Source organism: Cyphellophora attinorum (assembly GCF_001299255.1).
Source record: "Cyphellophora attinorum strain CBS 131958 chromosome Unknown Contig48, whole genome shotgun sequence".
NCBI lineage: Eukaryota > Fungi > Ascomycota > Eurotiomycetes > Chaetothyriales > Cyphellophoraceae > Cyphellophora > Cyphellophora attinorum.
The window spans coordinates 115,094-131,961 of NW_017253276.1; the positions used below are offsets into that span (position 1 = coordinate 115,094).

Consider the following 16,868-nt stretch of genomic DNA (forward strand, 5'->3'; position numbering starts at 1 on the left):
ACAGCTGAATGAAAGCAGACCTGGAGGTGCTGACTATGAATCAGCCACTCAGCTGCTCACGAAAGCTCTGCTTCACAGAATTTACGACTGCGGACTAGCACACCCTCGACCGTGAGAAGGTGACACAGGCCTACAGGAACACTGCTTCCATAGCTACGGCACGTATGTACTGGACGCTACACAGGCTGTGCCACCGCGCGAACGCTGATTCTCCCTGACGGGATTGCTTGGCTGGGCGTTGCTGGCCAGGGGGAAAAAGGAGGACGGGATCAAGAGATTCGCATTGAAGTGGATGCACCTGCTTTCCATTGGCAGATATCGACTATCACGACGGCGAGGTGCGCGCAGTCAAGCACCTGACGTCCTGAAGGCTCCCGGTCTCTCTGAGCTGTTCAAGATGCCGCGAAAGGGCCAGGGCAAGGGGTGGATTGGAAGACGAACACGGCACGTTCGTTCGGGAAAGCCGCGGCGAGTTGCAGCAGCACTATCGCGTGCAAGTGGACATTGTCCATCATCAATGAAATTGTATGGGTATCTTGTTCGAAATGTTCGTCTTAGGACATGAAGTCCGCCCAGAACCATTGTACATCTTTGCACGTGTGCTGAATCCGTCCGGCCGCCCGACCGACTCAAGCAGACAGGCGCGACACAAGAGCGTCCATCTGCCTATAGCCGGCGCGTGGATATGGTCGCTCTCGTACTTCGCCGGGCCCTTCTCCTTCGTGTCTCCAGATAACGGAGGGGTATAGGGCTCGACTCGCTGACTCCTGGCACTAGAGGCCGCCTTACTGCCGGCGTCTGAGAGCGAGTCGGCGGAATCTGGCATGCTGGACAGCGCATTGGAGTTATCTCGCGCATGGAAAGGTAAGCGTGGTATTGAGGGTGGCACCATCGATGGCGGCTGGTCGCTTGTCTCTGGAGGCGGACTGGGTGGAAGTGGCTTATCCGCGATGAATGGGGTGCCAGCTCGACTAGGGATCTCTGATTCCTTGCCGAATAAGGCTTCCGTTGGTTGGGTTAGAAGTGCTAATCGGGCGGCGAGCACGTCGGGCCATGATTCGGGCGTCACCTTCTTTGTCGCGTCGACCAGATATTGTAGCGCAGTCAGCCACGCGTTGTGCCGGGCTTCGTCCGGCGCGGTGACCTTGATGACTTTCGAGGGGGCCACAACGACGATTGAATAGTCGTATGGCATGGTGTGGGCTGGTATGCATCCGTCAATCGCCAGGCGATTCGGGACCTCGAAAACCAGTTTGATTGGCACTGCAACTGGTTAGGTACGGGACAGACGGCAGCAACATGATCTCACCTTTTCTGTTCTGCTTGTGTTGAGATGTCTCCATCGTGTCCCATTTGGAACTCCAGAGTAGCTGCCTCTCGTATGGTCGATCCTGAACCATCTCCGTTGTGGTACACCAGTGGCTCCCCTTGGCCGTGGACCATTTTGCCGTTGGAGTATGTTCGATTGAGGGAACAATCCTGGCTTGTGCGGATCTTTGTAGAGCCACTCACCCACAATGACATGGGCCAGCGATTCAGCAAGGAACTGACTGGGGTTAGGCGCAGCTTGCGCAGCGATAGGCGTATCGACTCGAGGCGTAGCAAAAGAGATGGCGGCCGCGCTCGCCTGAGTGCGCACTGTCCTTCGTGAGGCCATTCGGTCTGGTGGTTCCTGTTCTTGCTCCACCTCCTCGTTTCTCTCCGAGCCCAGCGCCTCCTCGACCAGACGCGCCCGTCGCCTTTCTGCTTCTTTCGCCTTCCACGAGCGCTTGTCGGGTGACTTTGGCGTCCTTGGCTTCTCGTCGGTTGTTGATTGCTCCCGGCGCAAGATTGTGAAACTCGGCTTCTTCACGTTTTTGAGTGGGTTGGTCAGGAGAGCACTACCCTTGAGTGGATTGTTCTTGAGAATGTTGGCCCATCGGCTGGGAGCTGTCGGAGGGGCATCTGAGGTTATAGTAGTCTGGTGCGAGCCATGCTGAATTGTTGGATCGGTAGCTGGATGCGGATCCGCTGTTCTGGGCCTGCTGGCGTCGGGAGGATGTAACGACAATCCGTGTCGATTCTGATAGCCAGTCGACGGCTGATTGTTGACACGGATGGCTGCTCGTTCAGTCTCGTTGACTTGTAGTCCCCTCGTTGGCTTGTACGCGGTCGCGAATGCGCGCCCGAGCGCAGTGATCCAGCTTCGCTTCTCAACTGCTCTTGCAGTGCGGTCTCTGAGTACAGCCTCCGCAAGGACTGCGCATGTGTGCTGCTCTCTCCTTCTTGCGCCTGGACTCCGCGCGCAAGTTGGCCTCCATGGAAGAACGACAATGCCATGGAGGAATCAGTATCTGACCGCAAGCGAAGGCGTTGGTCATTCTTCATGAAGGCGCCAGGGAACGACTCGTAGCGAATCTAGCGATACGCTGCAGTCTGCCATATTGTCGTGGGTACATTCTGGTAGCGGGCGCGCTTGAGACTAGGTGCCTCGTATGGCTCCTCTTCGAGATCGGCGTAAGAGCAGGAAATCTCCCGAGAGTTGCGTGGGCTGCTCAAGTCAGCGAATGGACAGCTCGAGGGGACGCCTCGACGGAGAATTCGGCACCGCTTACCTTCGAAGACCCAGGAACGATTCGTTCGGGAGATGGACTGACCCTTTTGGGGGCCCATCCCAAGGCCACGGGTGAAATTAAGCATCTCGACCTTCGCGCTAGAAGGGCTTGGCGATCAAATTGTCCTCAACTCCTATCATTGGGCCATTCACCAACACAATTTCTTTTCAGTATGTACTTTTTACACAAAGCACAATACAAAAGACTCTGTGCGTCTCCAAGGATCACAGCTGTGATGCACCTCGCACCCAACACGCCTGGTACATGTGCGGAATGTCGTTATCACTCGCTGAAGATCGCCGCTAAAATTTGAAGCAAGAGTGGTCCAGAGGGTCGCGGCCTTTATCTTGACAGCAAAGCGTCGCCACAATCTACAACATCGACTGCTGGTGTCCGCAGCAGGCGGCAGCAGGCGGCTGTGGTGCCACTGCGTGTCTCTAGGCTGGCGCACAAAGTGTCACCGCGGGCTGCCTTCCTTCGAGGGCTTCATCTCACCTTATGGCAATCACTGTCCAGCTACTTCTCCTCCTCGTGCGGCACACTTGCACTGACTTTGACGGCCATTAACCATGCTACGTGCACGATTGCGCGCGACGGCAACCGACAGCCCATCTTTCTTCCTTCGCTGTCAGAATCGCTGATGGTTTATGCTGATCCTTTGCGGCCAAGAAAGTATCTGAGTCGTAATTTCGGCAATTCTCTATTGGGAGTTTTAGCTCGAGAAAAGTACGCCTTCGCCCCATGTTTCAGGACAACTGAACTTTGTCCATCACTCAGCATTTCTGATCACCGCTGCTCTCTTGTTGTCAGAGTTGACCGTTGCTCGAGTCTAAATACACGTCAGAACCATCTACGCAAGTGCGAACGCGGAAATCCTTGGAGCATGCTTATAGGCTGTCCTACGCATGCTATTGTATAACATGTGTGAAGAAGTCGTCTGCATTGACGTCGGAGACTATCTCAGGGGTCGGTTCGTCGCTTGGCCTAGCGGATAGTGCCTGACCATGACCAGCCCCACTAACACGACCAGGGGTCACCATCCGTGTCTCTCTGCTGTCCCTACAGCTGGGATCCAATCCTTAGCTGTGCATCCTGCTCGTCTCCGAGCTACAATCACAGCTGCAAATGGTGAATAGAACGCAAAGTTTCGTCCAATATTCTGTAGAAGTCTGTGGCATTCAGGCTGTTTCGATCTACAGTATCATAATGGTTCGGTAGGTCTGATAGGCGCGATAGGCGAGGAGCAAGGGCTTCTTTGGTACCTGACTAGGCCTGAAGCTGTACCAAATGCTTGCTAGCTTCAACGGCGGACTGCCAATAGCTGCTGTCAGATTCGCACCGGCCCTTCAGGCTTCAGCACTGCTCCGCTTCACTCACCAGCCTAGCTCCAGATATCATCCAAAGTTCAACACCTTGCGTCGATCTTACAGATGTGTCAGGGTAGCCATGGCTCGAATGGACCTTCAAACGCGCATTTCGTGCTTATTTGCGGAGAATTGTCCAGAAGCGACCTGAAACCCGGTGGTCTTCTTCAACTTCAATGAACTTGACCTTCAGGGTGCTTTGGGTCTTTACGCACCACGAGCACGGAAACATCGTCGAAGACAGGGAAATTGCAGCAGCAATGCGCTCGCAAAGGTGGCAGTGATTGCAGGATCTCTATTCCACATCAAGGACGAGCATCAAGTGCTAACCGACGAACGTGACCATGGCGCCATCCATCTTGTCGAGTCGGCCTCATTCGCGGTCCTCAATGAAGAGTGACCAGGCGCGATCTACCACCGGCAATGTGTCGCTCAAGTACTTTCTTCCGAACATCGCCTCGCCAGCGAAGACCGAAGTCACAGTCCCACCACATGCTGCGGCACAACAGGCCGTGGCTACAATGAGCCCTGACTCCCGAAACCTGGTACATGGCTACATGGTGGTCGGACTCGCAAGACTTCCAGAGGATTGGATCATGTCAAATCAGTCTGCAGCAAGCAAGGCATATCGCGCACACGGGAGCATTGGCCCATGCATACTACCCACGATACTGGGTAGCATTCCTACCCAAGACAAGGACGCAGCCACGGCGCAAATGTTTTCATCTGCTTTGAAGGCAGTGTTTCCCAACGATGCAGAGGTCTGCTCAACGCCACGAGCGCCCACTTCGACTTGTCATGGATTCGTCCTACAAATGCACAGCTCCCAGAGTCTCTACGGTGTCGCCCTGAAGCTGTGGGTGAAGTCGGATAGTGAGCGAACAGGAAAGATTTTGGATGTGCTCACACCGAAGGACTCGGCGCGCAATGCCGAGACAACAACTTTGTGGATGCCGTATTGTCTGGCTTATCTGTCGCACTATCCGCTCTTTGATCTAATGAGCGATTACCTGCGCTGCACATGGATGTTGTACGGCAAGGACCCCGACAAGTTCAACAGCAATGGTGTCCTCCGAATGACGCGACTACCGCCGCCGCAGCCAGATCAGATCCTCCGGATCGAGCTTGATCAGTATACCTTCTCATACCTGATGCCAGCAAGTCCTCAAGATTTCCAGAACTTCGCCCTATGGCCGTTCTTCACCTGTCTCACTCCGTCACAAGTGATTGCTATCCTCGAAGCGGCGCTTTCACCGAAGGGACGAATTGTGTTCACGAGCCAGTATCCGGCAATGATGACAATCGCGTCTGAGACTGTTAGATACTACGTCAAGACATGGGGCGGGTTGTACCAGCCGATAGTATATGGAAATCATGCTCAGGAGCTGCTCAATGAGGATGCTCCTTACATGCTGGGCCTGACGCGGCAATCGCGAGCGACAGTTGCCGCTCCTCGGGATGCGCTGGTGGTTGATCTTGACCAACATCGCATATACACCTCACGACCGCCAGGGTCATTATCTGCACGCCAGCGGAAGAAGTATGCTGCGCTAGTTTCAGAAGCTCTGTTCAAAGCCGAAGTGAATGGTCCACCAAAGCACCTCAAATCAGCCTACGAGCAGAACAATCGCTTCAGTGCTGCCGGCAGTATGATGGGCACTTCAGACCACAGCCCACGTGCGGTAGGCGAGCCTGCCTGGTGGGATCCCGCTAGAGTCCAGACAGCTATTCAGCATGTGTGCAAGCGCATTGTGAGTCGATTTGACCCTTTGCGTTGTCTCTTGTACTGACCTTCGCCACAGCGACAAAACTACAAACTCCTTTCCGCACTCGACAGTGTCCGGAAGCAGTCCATCAAGGTGAACGTCACAGACCTGAACAAGATGATCCATGATCGGAACCATTTTGCTCGGAACAGCATCGACGCCTGGGATTCCTACATCAAGATCAAACGACGTACTGATGTCAAAGTCAGCGAATTGCTCAAGCGCGAGTCACAGCTCGAATCTTCTGTTGCGGAGTCGAAGAAGGAATTCGCCGATCTGAGCGAGTGCACAGAACAACTCATAGAGGACACACGACAGCTGCAGAAGGTGGTGAATCAGCAAAAGAAGGACAACGCGAAGACAGAGAGCGACCTCCAGGATAAGACGGTTCACGCGAAGCAGTTGTCGAATCACGTATCGGAGCTGCAGAGCGAGCTGAAAGACGCCAATCAGACGCTAGCCATGCAGCAAGAGTTGATCGAGGAGATCGAACGGTCAAGAGATATGGCAAAGCAATTCGAGTCCAGGTTCGAATCGGTCTCACAGGAGCGCGACGAGGCGCATCGAGCAGTGATCCATCTCACAAGCTTGATCAGCGGACAGATCGCATATATCGAGCGTGTGCTGGCCAGTCTGCTGGCACCACAAAGCCGGCCAACCTCAAGGACAGAAAGCCGTGCCAGTAGGCGGCGCTCGTTCCAGACGATGCCCGGAGGTCCAATACCGACGAGCCCGGGCATGAATCCTCGCTCTTCGATGGTACTCCCGCGCAGTCGAAGCGGCACGATGGAGCTCTCCAATCCGCTCTCGCCCCTAGCATCGCCCTTTGCAGCCCACTTCTCGCCTTCCCGGAGTGGCAGTCCCTTAGCTCAAGTCGAGATGGCAGAAGAGGAGCCAAGCCTAAGAGACAAAGTCGGCGCTGTTGCTGCTACTGTGAGGAAGATCAATCAGCAATGTCTCGCAGCAATTCAGGACCTCGCAGAGAGGAGAAATGAGCTGGATGCGCCGAGTCCACAGCCCGAAGACGAGGAGAATGATGAGGACGTCGGACGATCGTCATCACCAGCATCCGACGAGGACAGTCAGGCATCTGAGACCCAATCGTCGCCGGAAGAAGAGAAGCCGCAACACAACTGCGAGAGCGATAATGCAGGTCTAACCGCAGATTCGCCGCATTCGCTTTGTGCACGGGCATCAAATGTGTCAGCAATATCTTCGGTGCCTGACCTGGACTCGTCGAGCTCGACCGTGAGGAGCGACAGCGTTCTTACAGATCCCAGGGACGAATATTCGACGCCTAGCCCAGGAAACAATGTTGTAACGGAGCCCAGGATACAAAGCATCCTGGAGGTCGAAGAGGAAGTTGAAAAGGATGGAACTGAAGCTGAGGCAATTTTTGTGGATGCTCAGACACGAATGATACCCAGAATCGACACGAGCGGAATTTTTGGCTGATAGAGGAAGGAACTGTATGATGTTTTGGTGTGTACAAGTGTTTATGTATACACTGATGAAGAGTGTTTGTCCAGAGCAGAGACGGGCTACAGAATCCGATACCCAGTCCATGAGAACTGTGGATTTTTCTATCTCACTGATGCACAGAAGCATCTGTTGATTGCAATCTCAAATGAGAACTATGCCATCGATGAGCGCTCTCGGAGCGTGAACAGTCTTCAAGACCTCATCCGCTCTGTCTCGCAAGTCTTGTCGGTCTCTTGGCGGAACGTCGGCATACCCGTGGAACTTTCCGAAATTCGCTTCGGCTCTCCGCCGCGGTGGCGCACTCATTGATCTCGCAGAGCCTTCGAGATATTCTCTAATCCTTGTCTCAGCTCCTCCTGCGATGGCCATCCGAAACCGATCCTGAAATGCGTGTCCGGTCGCTCAAACCAATGTCCCAACCCAACGTAGGTGCTGTATTTCTGAAGAAGACGATCGTAGAACGCAGCCGTACCACCAATTGGCTCTTCCTTCATCCGGGGGAAGCAGACAGCTCCTCCGACAGGTTTCACCCATTCAACCAACGGCTCTTCCTCCACCCACGCTTCGACGATGCTGCGTCGTTCGGCCATTTCCTTGTTTGCTGCGGGAATCAACTCGGCCTTCCGCGACAAGATCTGCTCTGCAATCCATTCGTCTATCACACTTCCACTGATGCTGATCTGTTCCTTAGCGGCAAGGAATGTCGTCTGGAGGTCCTTGTTTTGAGTGATTAACCATCCAATTCTGATGCCGGGCAAGCCCCAGGACTTACTCATGGACGAGACGCTGATCACATGGTTACCGAGGGATGCTGCAATGGGAAGCTGATGGCCGTAGTGGATCTCGTGGTAGGTCTCGTCCACGAGAAGCAGACAGCCTTTTCGCTTCGCCAAGGCCACGATGTCCTTCAGAGACTGGAGCGAGATGTTGGTCCCGGTCGGGTTGTGGGGGCACGTGATCGATATGAGCTTGGTGTTGGGTCTGATCGCTGCTTCGATGTCTGCGAGGTTGGGTTGGTATTTATCCTCCATCTGCAGGTCGATGAAGGAGATATCGCAGCCGGTGGCCCTAGGAGTCTCCAGATTTGATGCATAGTTGGGTCGCATGACAAGTAAGTGGTCACCCGCTGACAGCTGAGATGTAGCGATGATGAACAAAGCGCCGGCGGCACCAGCCGTGACGAGCACATCATCTGGTTGAAGCGTGGTACCCTCGACGATGAGTTGGCGCAAGCGTGTTGTTCCACGGTGCTCGGTGTATAGTAGTGTGAGGTCCGGGAGCTGCAGGCCAAGTGAATGCAGCGTTCGGTCGGTGGTGGAACTTTCACTCAGGTTATATTGAATGTGGGCGCCAGACTCTTCCGGCGCCTCGATCTCGATGGCCATACGCTTGTACTTCATCTTGTTGAGGGGGACACGAAGTTGATGATGCTGGAGCACGGCAGGAGTGCAGCTTCATATGTGAGGGTTTTGGTGTTGTAGTAAGGCGTGCAGCTTCGTATACACTTATATCACGTGAGGGGTGCATATACATCTTCCACGACTCTCTCGAGGAAGCATACTCGGCACATCAAGTCTCTTGCGGATGTATCTGGGATGCGTGCAGTTCGTAGGAGGTCGACTTCAAGTAAGGATGTTCTGCAACTTGACGACTGACTTGCACCTTCTGCAAGACCACTGGGACAATGACTTACATGCCACAGGATTAGTGGACTCGCTATGCGCCGCAGTAGATTGTAGAATTCTAGAAATTATGGATCGTAGACTGCTGTCTGAATGAATGCCAGAGAGTCTTGAAGGTATCGCGCCTTGCCTTTAGGAACCTCTAGCTCTCGGGCATTGGGAAGACCACATAGACGGCCTTGACTGACCTTCGTCTTGCCTATTTGACAATTCTATCACGCCGCGATCGCATGGCGATATCTATTTCCGACTGTTGAGAATGTCAAGACTGACTGTCGTAACTGGAGGACTCAGGCATGTACAGTGACACGGCCGGAAGGGCGCCTGTCAAGGGCTGTGGTGCTCTGTCATCGGCGTGGACTACCAGTCAGACGTGGTTCGGCTACAGATCAATGTGTCATCTAGACCATGTTGAAGAAGCAAGTGACTTCCCATCGCTATCAATCTCGAAGTGGTCGACTGTGACGTTGGCATGCTCGGCCGGATATGTAGTTCCGTGCGAAGCCAAGCTTCGGGCTTGGCAGACGCCACTGTTGAGAAAACCCACGCAGAGGCTACGAAGGAACATGGCCATAGCTGATCAAGGCTTGAGGTAGAAGGGAGAAGGGGAGGCAGAGTAGCTGAGAGATAGCATATGGTCGTGCTGCACAATGGTCAATGACTCCACCGTACCCCAACGGAACGATCCCGGTATCTGCATCAAGCAGAAGAGCGCTGACGCAGTCCACCCCTAGACCAACCTTGGTCAACAAGCAGACTCCGTCCCAATTTCTCGGTCAGGAGAAGCAGAAAGGACCACCTGGGACCAGGCTATGTCCTGTTTACAGTGCTCCACCAGCGGCCTTCTGCTACAACAGGAGAGTCACCTGGAATGCAACAATTGACTTTGTGACGTATTGAGTTCTCATACTCCGCCTTACTCACCATCGTCCGGCTCAAGTCGAGTCCGAGAAGAGTGCAGCAAGGAGCAAATGAGCTTTTCAGCGGAGTACACGTGCTTGAAAGAATTGCTGGTTTGTGAAGCAGAGAGTGTTACGCGGCTCTGTGTGGAGTTGGAGATCACCGATGGCGTCTTCTAACCTTTGTATCTGGGGAAGAACGCTAATTTTAGCTGTCGATCGTTCTCTCCACGACGCCAGATTTTTGTATATGATGATTGGCATCCTACATATTGACATTGTTGAGCATGAGACGTTCGACAAATCACGACAAGTACAGTCACCGAGCGGCGCGATGGCAGAGAAGAACCACGATCTTCTGGTGGAGACGACTCCTCAACCAGCAGCCTCTTCTGTTCACGAGGAAGAACCGTCCACCAGCGCTGCACCCCGTCGCTCATCGCTTGCCAAGCTCACCGACCGCTTCAAGCACCACTCCGCCTCCAGTGCCTCCAGCAAAAAGGAGTTGGAGCTCACGCGACGCCGTCTTGAGGCTGTCATGTTCTACGAGCAAAACCTTACCGAGAGAATCAACGACACTCTGGCGGATGACAAAGATCGTGCCAAGGCGAGAAGTGAGAAGAAGGTCTTTGATAGCATGAGTCAGGACGACAAGGAGATGTGGGTTGCGAACCGGATAACTGTGAAGGAGGGATGGGGTGCGGGGATGTACGGAGAAGGGGCTTGTCCACCGGGAATGTGGTATAAGTGATGCCTATCAAGGAACCCAGGTCAGCCAAAGACGACAGCTATTACATGCAGAGTGTATGAGATTCCAATTACCCATTGCGGTAAGAGCTCGCTTCCATCTGCGCAACTGTCGACTCGTGACCAAAACTGCCGGTTGTCATTGCTCTCGATGGGACCGGGTTCAGTGGCGCGCTGCTTGTTGTTGCCAGCAAGGCGATGAGGCATACCGGCATTGAGGTTGTTCTTTCTAGCAAGGATATCAGCATCGCGCTTTTTATTGAGGCCTCACCCCTTGCAAAGCTTATCATCTTCTCACGCCTGCGAGTCCGTTACCCAACTCTTCAACCTTTCGCTGTCACACCAGATAGCCAGGACCAGATCCCGCCATTCAGGTGATGTCCCAAGATGCCAGCACTCTTACCACTTCCCGTCCGTGTCTCCTACTCGTCTCTTTAGCCTGTGTTGATGCCATCTATAATTCCGACACACATTATTGTCGTTCTGCCTCGTGCTGTGACTCGTCTCTAAGGGTATCTGTGACCGACACACATTATTGTCGTTCTGCCTCGTGCTGTGACTCGTCTCTAAGGGTATCTGTGACCACCTAAGCAAAGGTACACTGCTCAATGTATGACCAATCGACTGTTTACAGATACCATCTGAGCCTATCATCCGTGAATTTGTTGCATCTGTTGCAACGAAGAAGCCGATTACTCCGTCTCGCCGTTGCTTTTATCGTCTTCCGCGTCAATTCACTCTATACTGGCGAAACATCAAGCTCAGAGGAAGAGAATCACGGCTCTAATCGCCTGATCGCTCTTTCTTGAGCTCTCAACACCCCAGGATCCACCACCATGGCCTTAATGCTTTCGTTTCCGTCTCACTCCATCACTTCACTGTCGTCAGAGTATGTTTGGCTCCACTCATGGGGCATTGCTAGAGTTCACCTTCTCATCAAACGATACCCATCACCGCCCACGCCTGTCGTCGACCGCGGCTTAACAATGCTGTATATCTCTTAAATGACATACCTGATTTGCTGCCAAACGTATGCTGCACGGAGACACGAGGTACTCTGTAACACCTCTTCGCATGCATCACTTATCGGACCAAGCGCAGGAGGAACAACAAATCCTCAACGACTACATGGCCGCCGTCACTCTTACTAACCATGGTCGAACAGCGATACAGTCCAGCACATATTGAGGAACAAGATCACACATCCACATCCAAACGGTCAGTCTTCTTCAGCTTCGCTTCTCTTTCCAAGGAAGTCTCCTCATCATCCTAGCTTCCTTCTTTACTCGGAAGCAGACACAGTCCTACAGCTTGATGCCGCCAGATACTATCGTTGGGCAGCAGTGTCTCAACGTCCCTGTTCGACAACGAAATAACGTCTTTTCCGCAAGCTCGCTGCCAGCTGTAGCAGCAGTCGCCAGCTACGGACACATGTTTGCTAATCCCCCTCCGGACAGCATCTTTCATTGATGGTGCTTGGGGAAGGGCATTCGATCGCGTCTACGATGACACTCAGCATGGCACCCAACATGACACTCATGATTACGTCCACCACTACTGCAGGACTACGTTTTTGTCTGCAATTGTCCGCCATCACAAGTGTATACCAGCAACTGACCGCAGGCTCTCTCGGCTCCCAGAAGCTCGGTGCTGTTCCCAGAGATTTGTTCTTGCTAAGACAAGACGTCATTGCGTCCCAGACACTGTCCCTTTTGGAGAATCCAGCCACTGGATCTGTCTGCAGCACATGTCGTCCAGGGAGTCCAGTAGATGCCTAAAATCTATGCTTTGCTGCCAGATGGATGCTGCACCGAGGCAAATTACGCTCCTCATCACCGGTTTCGACGTCCTGCTCTCGCTCCCCGCAGCCGATTGTCGTCGCCGTCATCCGCCAGTCGCTCTTCGGTGTCTAGCTTACGCTTGATACTCGTACAACCGCGACGTTGCGTGCTATTCTCCTTTCATGATCTTTTCACGACAAAGCGCGACCTCGTACTTTGGGGCAGCACCTTTTTTCAAGCCACGCACCCCACGTGACTACAATCAAGGGTCACTGATTGGCGGATATAGAATTCGTACTTTACAATCTTTTGTAATGCTGTCTGTTTCTCCTTGCTTCTCAAGATCTTATTCCCCTTGTATCCCTAGAAAAGTGCCTCAGATAGGTATAAGACAGATATCTTAGATAGACAGCTCAAATAGATAGACATTCAGGCTATTCAGTCTATATATCAGTATGTTATCTAACTTGTCACCTTGAGGAATCTACTCCCTACTACAACCCTTCTAAGTCTATGTCTATGTGTTATCTAGCATTATCTTGATTTGAGGTGTAGCTGTGACTGATCAGAGCAATCTAACACTGTGACTTAGGTAGGACTCAAGCAGCCTTTATGGTGAAGCAGGTGTCTGATACCTACCTGACCCCGTGTATTATGCCATGTAGTCTGTATGAGATTGAAATGCGGAAAGTCACGTGGGGTGCGTGGCTTGGGAAAAGGTGCTGCCCCGAAGCACAAGGAAAGCGCGATACTGTTCTTATATGAAATGACGCACTCAGCCCATATCTTCAGCTCGAGATCATTATTTATCAGTAGGACAGATTTTTCCTTCACAGCTTCTACCCCCACTGCTTCCCAACTTGGCGGCTACTCTACACCAGCTATGCTCCTCACACAAATGCCCTTTGCCATGCCTCTTGCGTCACGCCTGATGTTAATACTTCTTTGTGATACTGAGAGACAATTTGTACCAAGCTGATGGATGTCGATTTAGACACAAGGAGCGACGTATAGCCGTTCCGAGCTCGTCTCTCTTCGAATTGATCAGTAGCTATAGCAGGCTGCTGTACGATCTGAATCTACTTCTGTTGGGTTTTGCTGCATTGTCCTGCGCTGTGAATGGAAGGGCTTTGCCGCCGCATGACAGCATGAGCTTCGGCTAGAGTCGCAACGTCGCCGGCCTTAAGTTGTCAAAAAACATCTGCGAGAGTGAATCAGCGAAAACACATCTGTCGAGAAAAGCAAGCAACTTCTTTCACATCGCAATGAGATGTGTTCGGTTTTATGGCACAAAACACAAGCGGTAGATGAGCGCGGGGCTAGGGCACATACTTGGTTGTTGTATCTGAGACGACAAGAACGCTGTAAGAAAAGATCCGACATTACTGTTCTGGACAGTACCACAAAGGAGGTGCTGAAATAAGCTTCAAGTCTTAAGTCCTGACTGGGATGAGCGTAAATGCTAGCGCTGTGTCTGTCCTGGGTCTGGGCTCCAATAGGCCTGAAAATGGATAGTACTGAACTCTATGCGTCTTGACCATCGAAGGTTCGTGCTTGCGAGTCGGCCTCAATACACATGACCCGAGACATTGTTGAGCACTGCATGGTCGTCGATCGTTTCTTACTACAATGGCGCGATTCCAGACCTGTCCAGGACTTTCGCGACGATATGTCACGTTGCATTCCAGCTTGATACAAGAGCCACTGCAGGCAGTTCGAGCGCAGCCTTCCAGAATACATTTTGTTGCTCAAACTTGCTGTAGCTGAGACAGCACATACTGTCACTGCAGATGTAGGTGCGCTGAGTGTAAGGCTCAGCCTAGAACTGGGGGCGCTAGGCTTGGTCATGGTTCTTCAGAGCGGACTGTGGCCCGCTATAAGGTCACAAAAGTCCTGTGACTGCTTTACGGCTTACTATCTGGCGCAGTACGCCCATGGACAAAGGATCAGTCGACTGATCCTCGCGATCGAAGACGGACGACGGGCGACCTTGCGGTATTGTTGCTTAGTGATCAAACGTATCTGCTCGGAATCGGAAGCGTCTTTCCAAGCCATGGCTGTACTCGATTGTGCACTGCATGAGTTCCAGCGACGGCCAACAGGTGCAACATGCATCGTCAAGCATCGCTTCCGTATGCGACCGCCCTGTCAGCATCCGTGAAGGGATTCCAATTGCCACGCGACAATCAGAACGTTGGCCAGCGATTTCTCCCCAACTAATGGAAGTCTGAGGTCATCTGTGTGTCCTTTCAATGCAATGCTATCAAGAGATGGAATGTTTGATTCAAAAGTGTTGTCAGCGGCAGTGTGTTGACGAACTGATTTATTCACGCTCCACACTGGCTTTGTGATTGCTTCGATGCCTGAGAGTGAATTCAGATCTTTCGAGATGACAGGGAGAAGGACCGTTTGTTGTGTACGGCAATGGCAAGGTGCGAACAGCAGGAAATGGAGTCGGATCAAGAGATTCGTGGCAAAAAAATCATGTTCTTGTGTCCAGATTCTCTGCATGTTGCTAAAAGTTGCGAACGACGATCGTATTGAAGGCAAATGACAACTGGTGTGTGACAACAGAACACGACGGTCTTACCTGGGCGTAGCCTCTTCCGGAGACGTAATCGTTCTAATGCAGAAGACTATGAGAGTCATCTTGATGGACTATGTGGATTGAAGAAGACCAGACCAAATCACGTTGCCAAAGAACGTGAAATGAGTAGTATCATGACACCAGCGCTGTCTAAACTTACGCTGTTCATGTCGCACTTTGTGTTGAAGATGTGTGCAGCTGTGCCGCCGACCAGCCCGAAATATGAAGCTCGCCAGCCTCTGTCAAGAAATGTTGCAGACGGCGGAGCAAACAACCATCATCACGGCACAACAAAAACGCATGCAAACCATCTCTGTTGTCGTGATCCAACGTATCCGAGCGCCAACAAAGGTCTCGAGTCGATTCTGTCAGCCTTGCCTGCCTGTGGCAACGTCCCACGATTGTAGGACTGTGATGATCTGGTAATGGGATGACCAGAAGCTGCCCAGTCCTGTTCGAACAAATAGTGTTGCGAAACAATGATGGTCGGTGCATGTTGCGTGCAACAGTGAAAACAAAATGACGAGGACAGAGGTCGTTAATTGAGCTCGTGGTTGCCAGCAGCCAGTTCATCGCGGAGGCAACATTGCCCTTGGTAGCTGCAATGTTGTGCCCGTCGGTAGGATCAAGCGCGTACAGTAGACTTGGACTTATACTGGGACACAAGTTGTGGGGCAGAGGCTTGTATTCCGCTACATCTGGCCTCAATGATCAGATAGACTGCAGTCATTCCGCAAACCTAGTTTTCAGTCTAACTTATGCCGGCCACAATTCATCATGATTTCACGGGACTCTTTAGGTTGGACGCACCGAGCTCGCGAACAATCATGGCCCAGTCGCTTTTGCGTCGTCTAAGGATAAAAGAATCTGCAACGAACAGTTTGCGACTCCATCCGCTGTTGAGTGTGCGCCACTGAGGCTCTCTCTTGCTGTTGCATCACAATACGGCAGCACATGCGGGCTGTGTCTTCATCGTGATGAGCATCCAATAGAGACTAAGCAGCAGTGCGGGCTGCTTCTGTTACTTCTTCGTTCTTGCTGTGAAGAACTTTTTCCGGGACCATTCTCAGGACAAGCCCCAGTCAAGTTTCTATGTGCAACACTTTCGAAATTTGGGCCAGTGGTCGTGGGAATGATGGTCGCAGATCAAGTTTTGCTTGCTGACCAGTCCCAGTATCCATTAGTCTCCCGATTTTCACAGTAAAGCGCGACCCGATATCCACAGAAGAGATCGACATTAAGATGAGAAGGAAAGCTTTCGTCGATCGCTTACAACACGATGTCGCAGTGACAAATTATTGTCACAAAACGAATCGGTAGTCGAGTTTTGGGATTGGATCGTGGCTAGTGTTGGCGATCTTGAAGAGCGACATTGCTGACTGCAACGGGGGCTGATCGGACCTTGGGCCTAGAGTGAACTGCACGCTGACGACTGCAAGGTGTACGAGAAATGCAACTTGTCTCAGATTGTGGCGTTCATTGTTTCGATCAAAAAGTGTTGCGTGTGCATCGCTCGCCGCATATCTTTCGTCCTCAACCCGGACCGAAGGTCCTCACTCCAGAACAACGTAGCCTACCGCAAAGTCGTCGATCGTCGGTACAGATGGCCGCTGCGAAGTACTGAAGAAGTAGTGCGGCTGAAATGGATCTGAAAAGACAAATACGTCAGATTTTTGTACGCCGCGTGTCGTATCATGTCCGAGAGAGCTCAAGGCAGTGTACACGGCACAGTGGTCGCTCTGACACTGCTATCTGCATTCCCATCCGGTTAAAGGAGACTGCAATGAGTAGTAGGAGCTGTTCTGAGTATCAAAACGAGTGCTAATTTGGAACCAGTCTCCTCATGATCCGTAGCGTTTTCCCACGCGGTCTCACTGCTTTGTCGAGAAGTGCTGAGAGTTCCGGGGAGACTATGGTGGTCGGGGCAGAGGTTTGGGTCACCAAGCATTTCAGCGGAACTCGCGCT

The 16,868-nt window shown here is 52.3% G+C and overlaps 4 protein-coding genes across 4 annotated transcripts; 2 read left to right on the forward strand and 2 right to left on the reverse strand.

The window, feature by feature from the left end:
- Positions 1-514: 514 nt before the first annotated feature.
- Positions 515-2,679, reverse strand: AB675_2275 (uncharacterized protein; the record flags this gene model as incomplete). The annotated part of the gene is made up of 3 exons (XM_018142232.1): positions 515-1,263; positions 1,513-2,238; positions 2,595-2,679. 3 exons carry the CDS (start codon positions 2,677-2,679, stop codon positions 515-517), a joined length of 1,560 nt encoding a protein of 519 aa, XP_017994852.1.
- A 1,623-nt stretch (positions 2,680-4,302) lies between these two features.
- Positions 4,303-7,179, forward strand: AB675_2276 (uncharacterized protein; the record flags this gene model as incomplete). Its single annotated transcript, XM_018142233.1, has 2 exons — positions 4,303-5,709; positions 5,761-7,179. 2 exons carry the CDS (start codon positions 4,303-4,305, stop codon positions 7,177-7,179), a joined length of 2,826 nt encoding a protein of 941 aa, XP_017994829.1.
- Positions 7,180-7,508: 329 nt separating this feature from the next.
- On the reverse strand, positions 7,509-8,606 carry AB675_2277 (Capreomycidine synthase; the record flags this gene model as incomplete). The annotated part of the gene is made up of 1 exon (XM_018142234.1): positions 7,509-8,606. The coding sequence occupies one exon, from the start codon at positions 8,604-8,606 to the stop codon at positions 7,509-7,511; it is 1,098 nt and encodes a 365-aa protein (XP_017994818.1).
- Positions 8,607-10,121: 1,515 nt separating this feature from the next.
- On the forward strand, positions 10,122-10,538 carry AB675_2278 (uncharacterized protein; the record flags this gene model as incomplete). The annotated part of the gene is made up of 1 exon (XM_018142235.1): positions 10,122-10,538. The coding sequence occupies one exon, from the start codon at positions 10,122-10,124 to the stop codon at positions 10,536-10,538; it is 417 nt and encodes a 138-aa protein (XP_017994823.1).
- Positions 10,539-16,868: the final 6,330 nt, after the last annotated feature.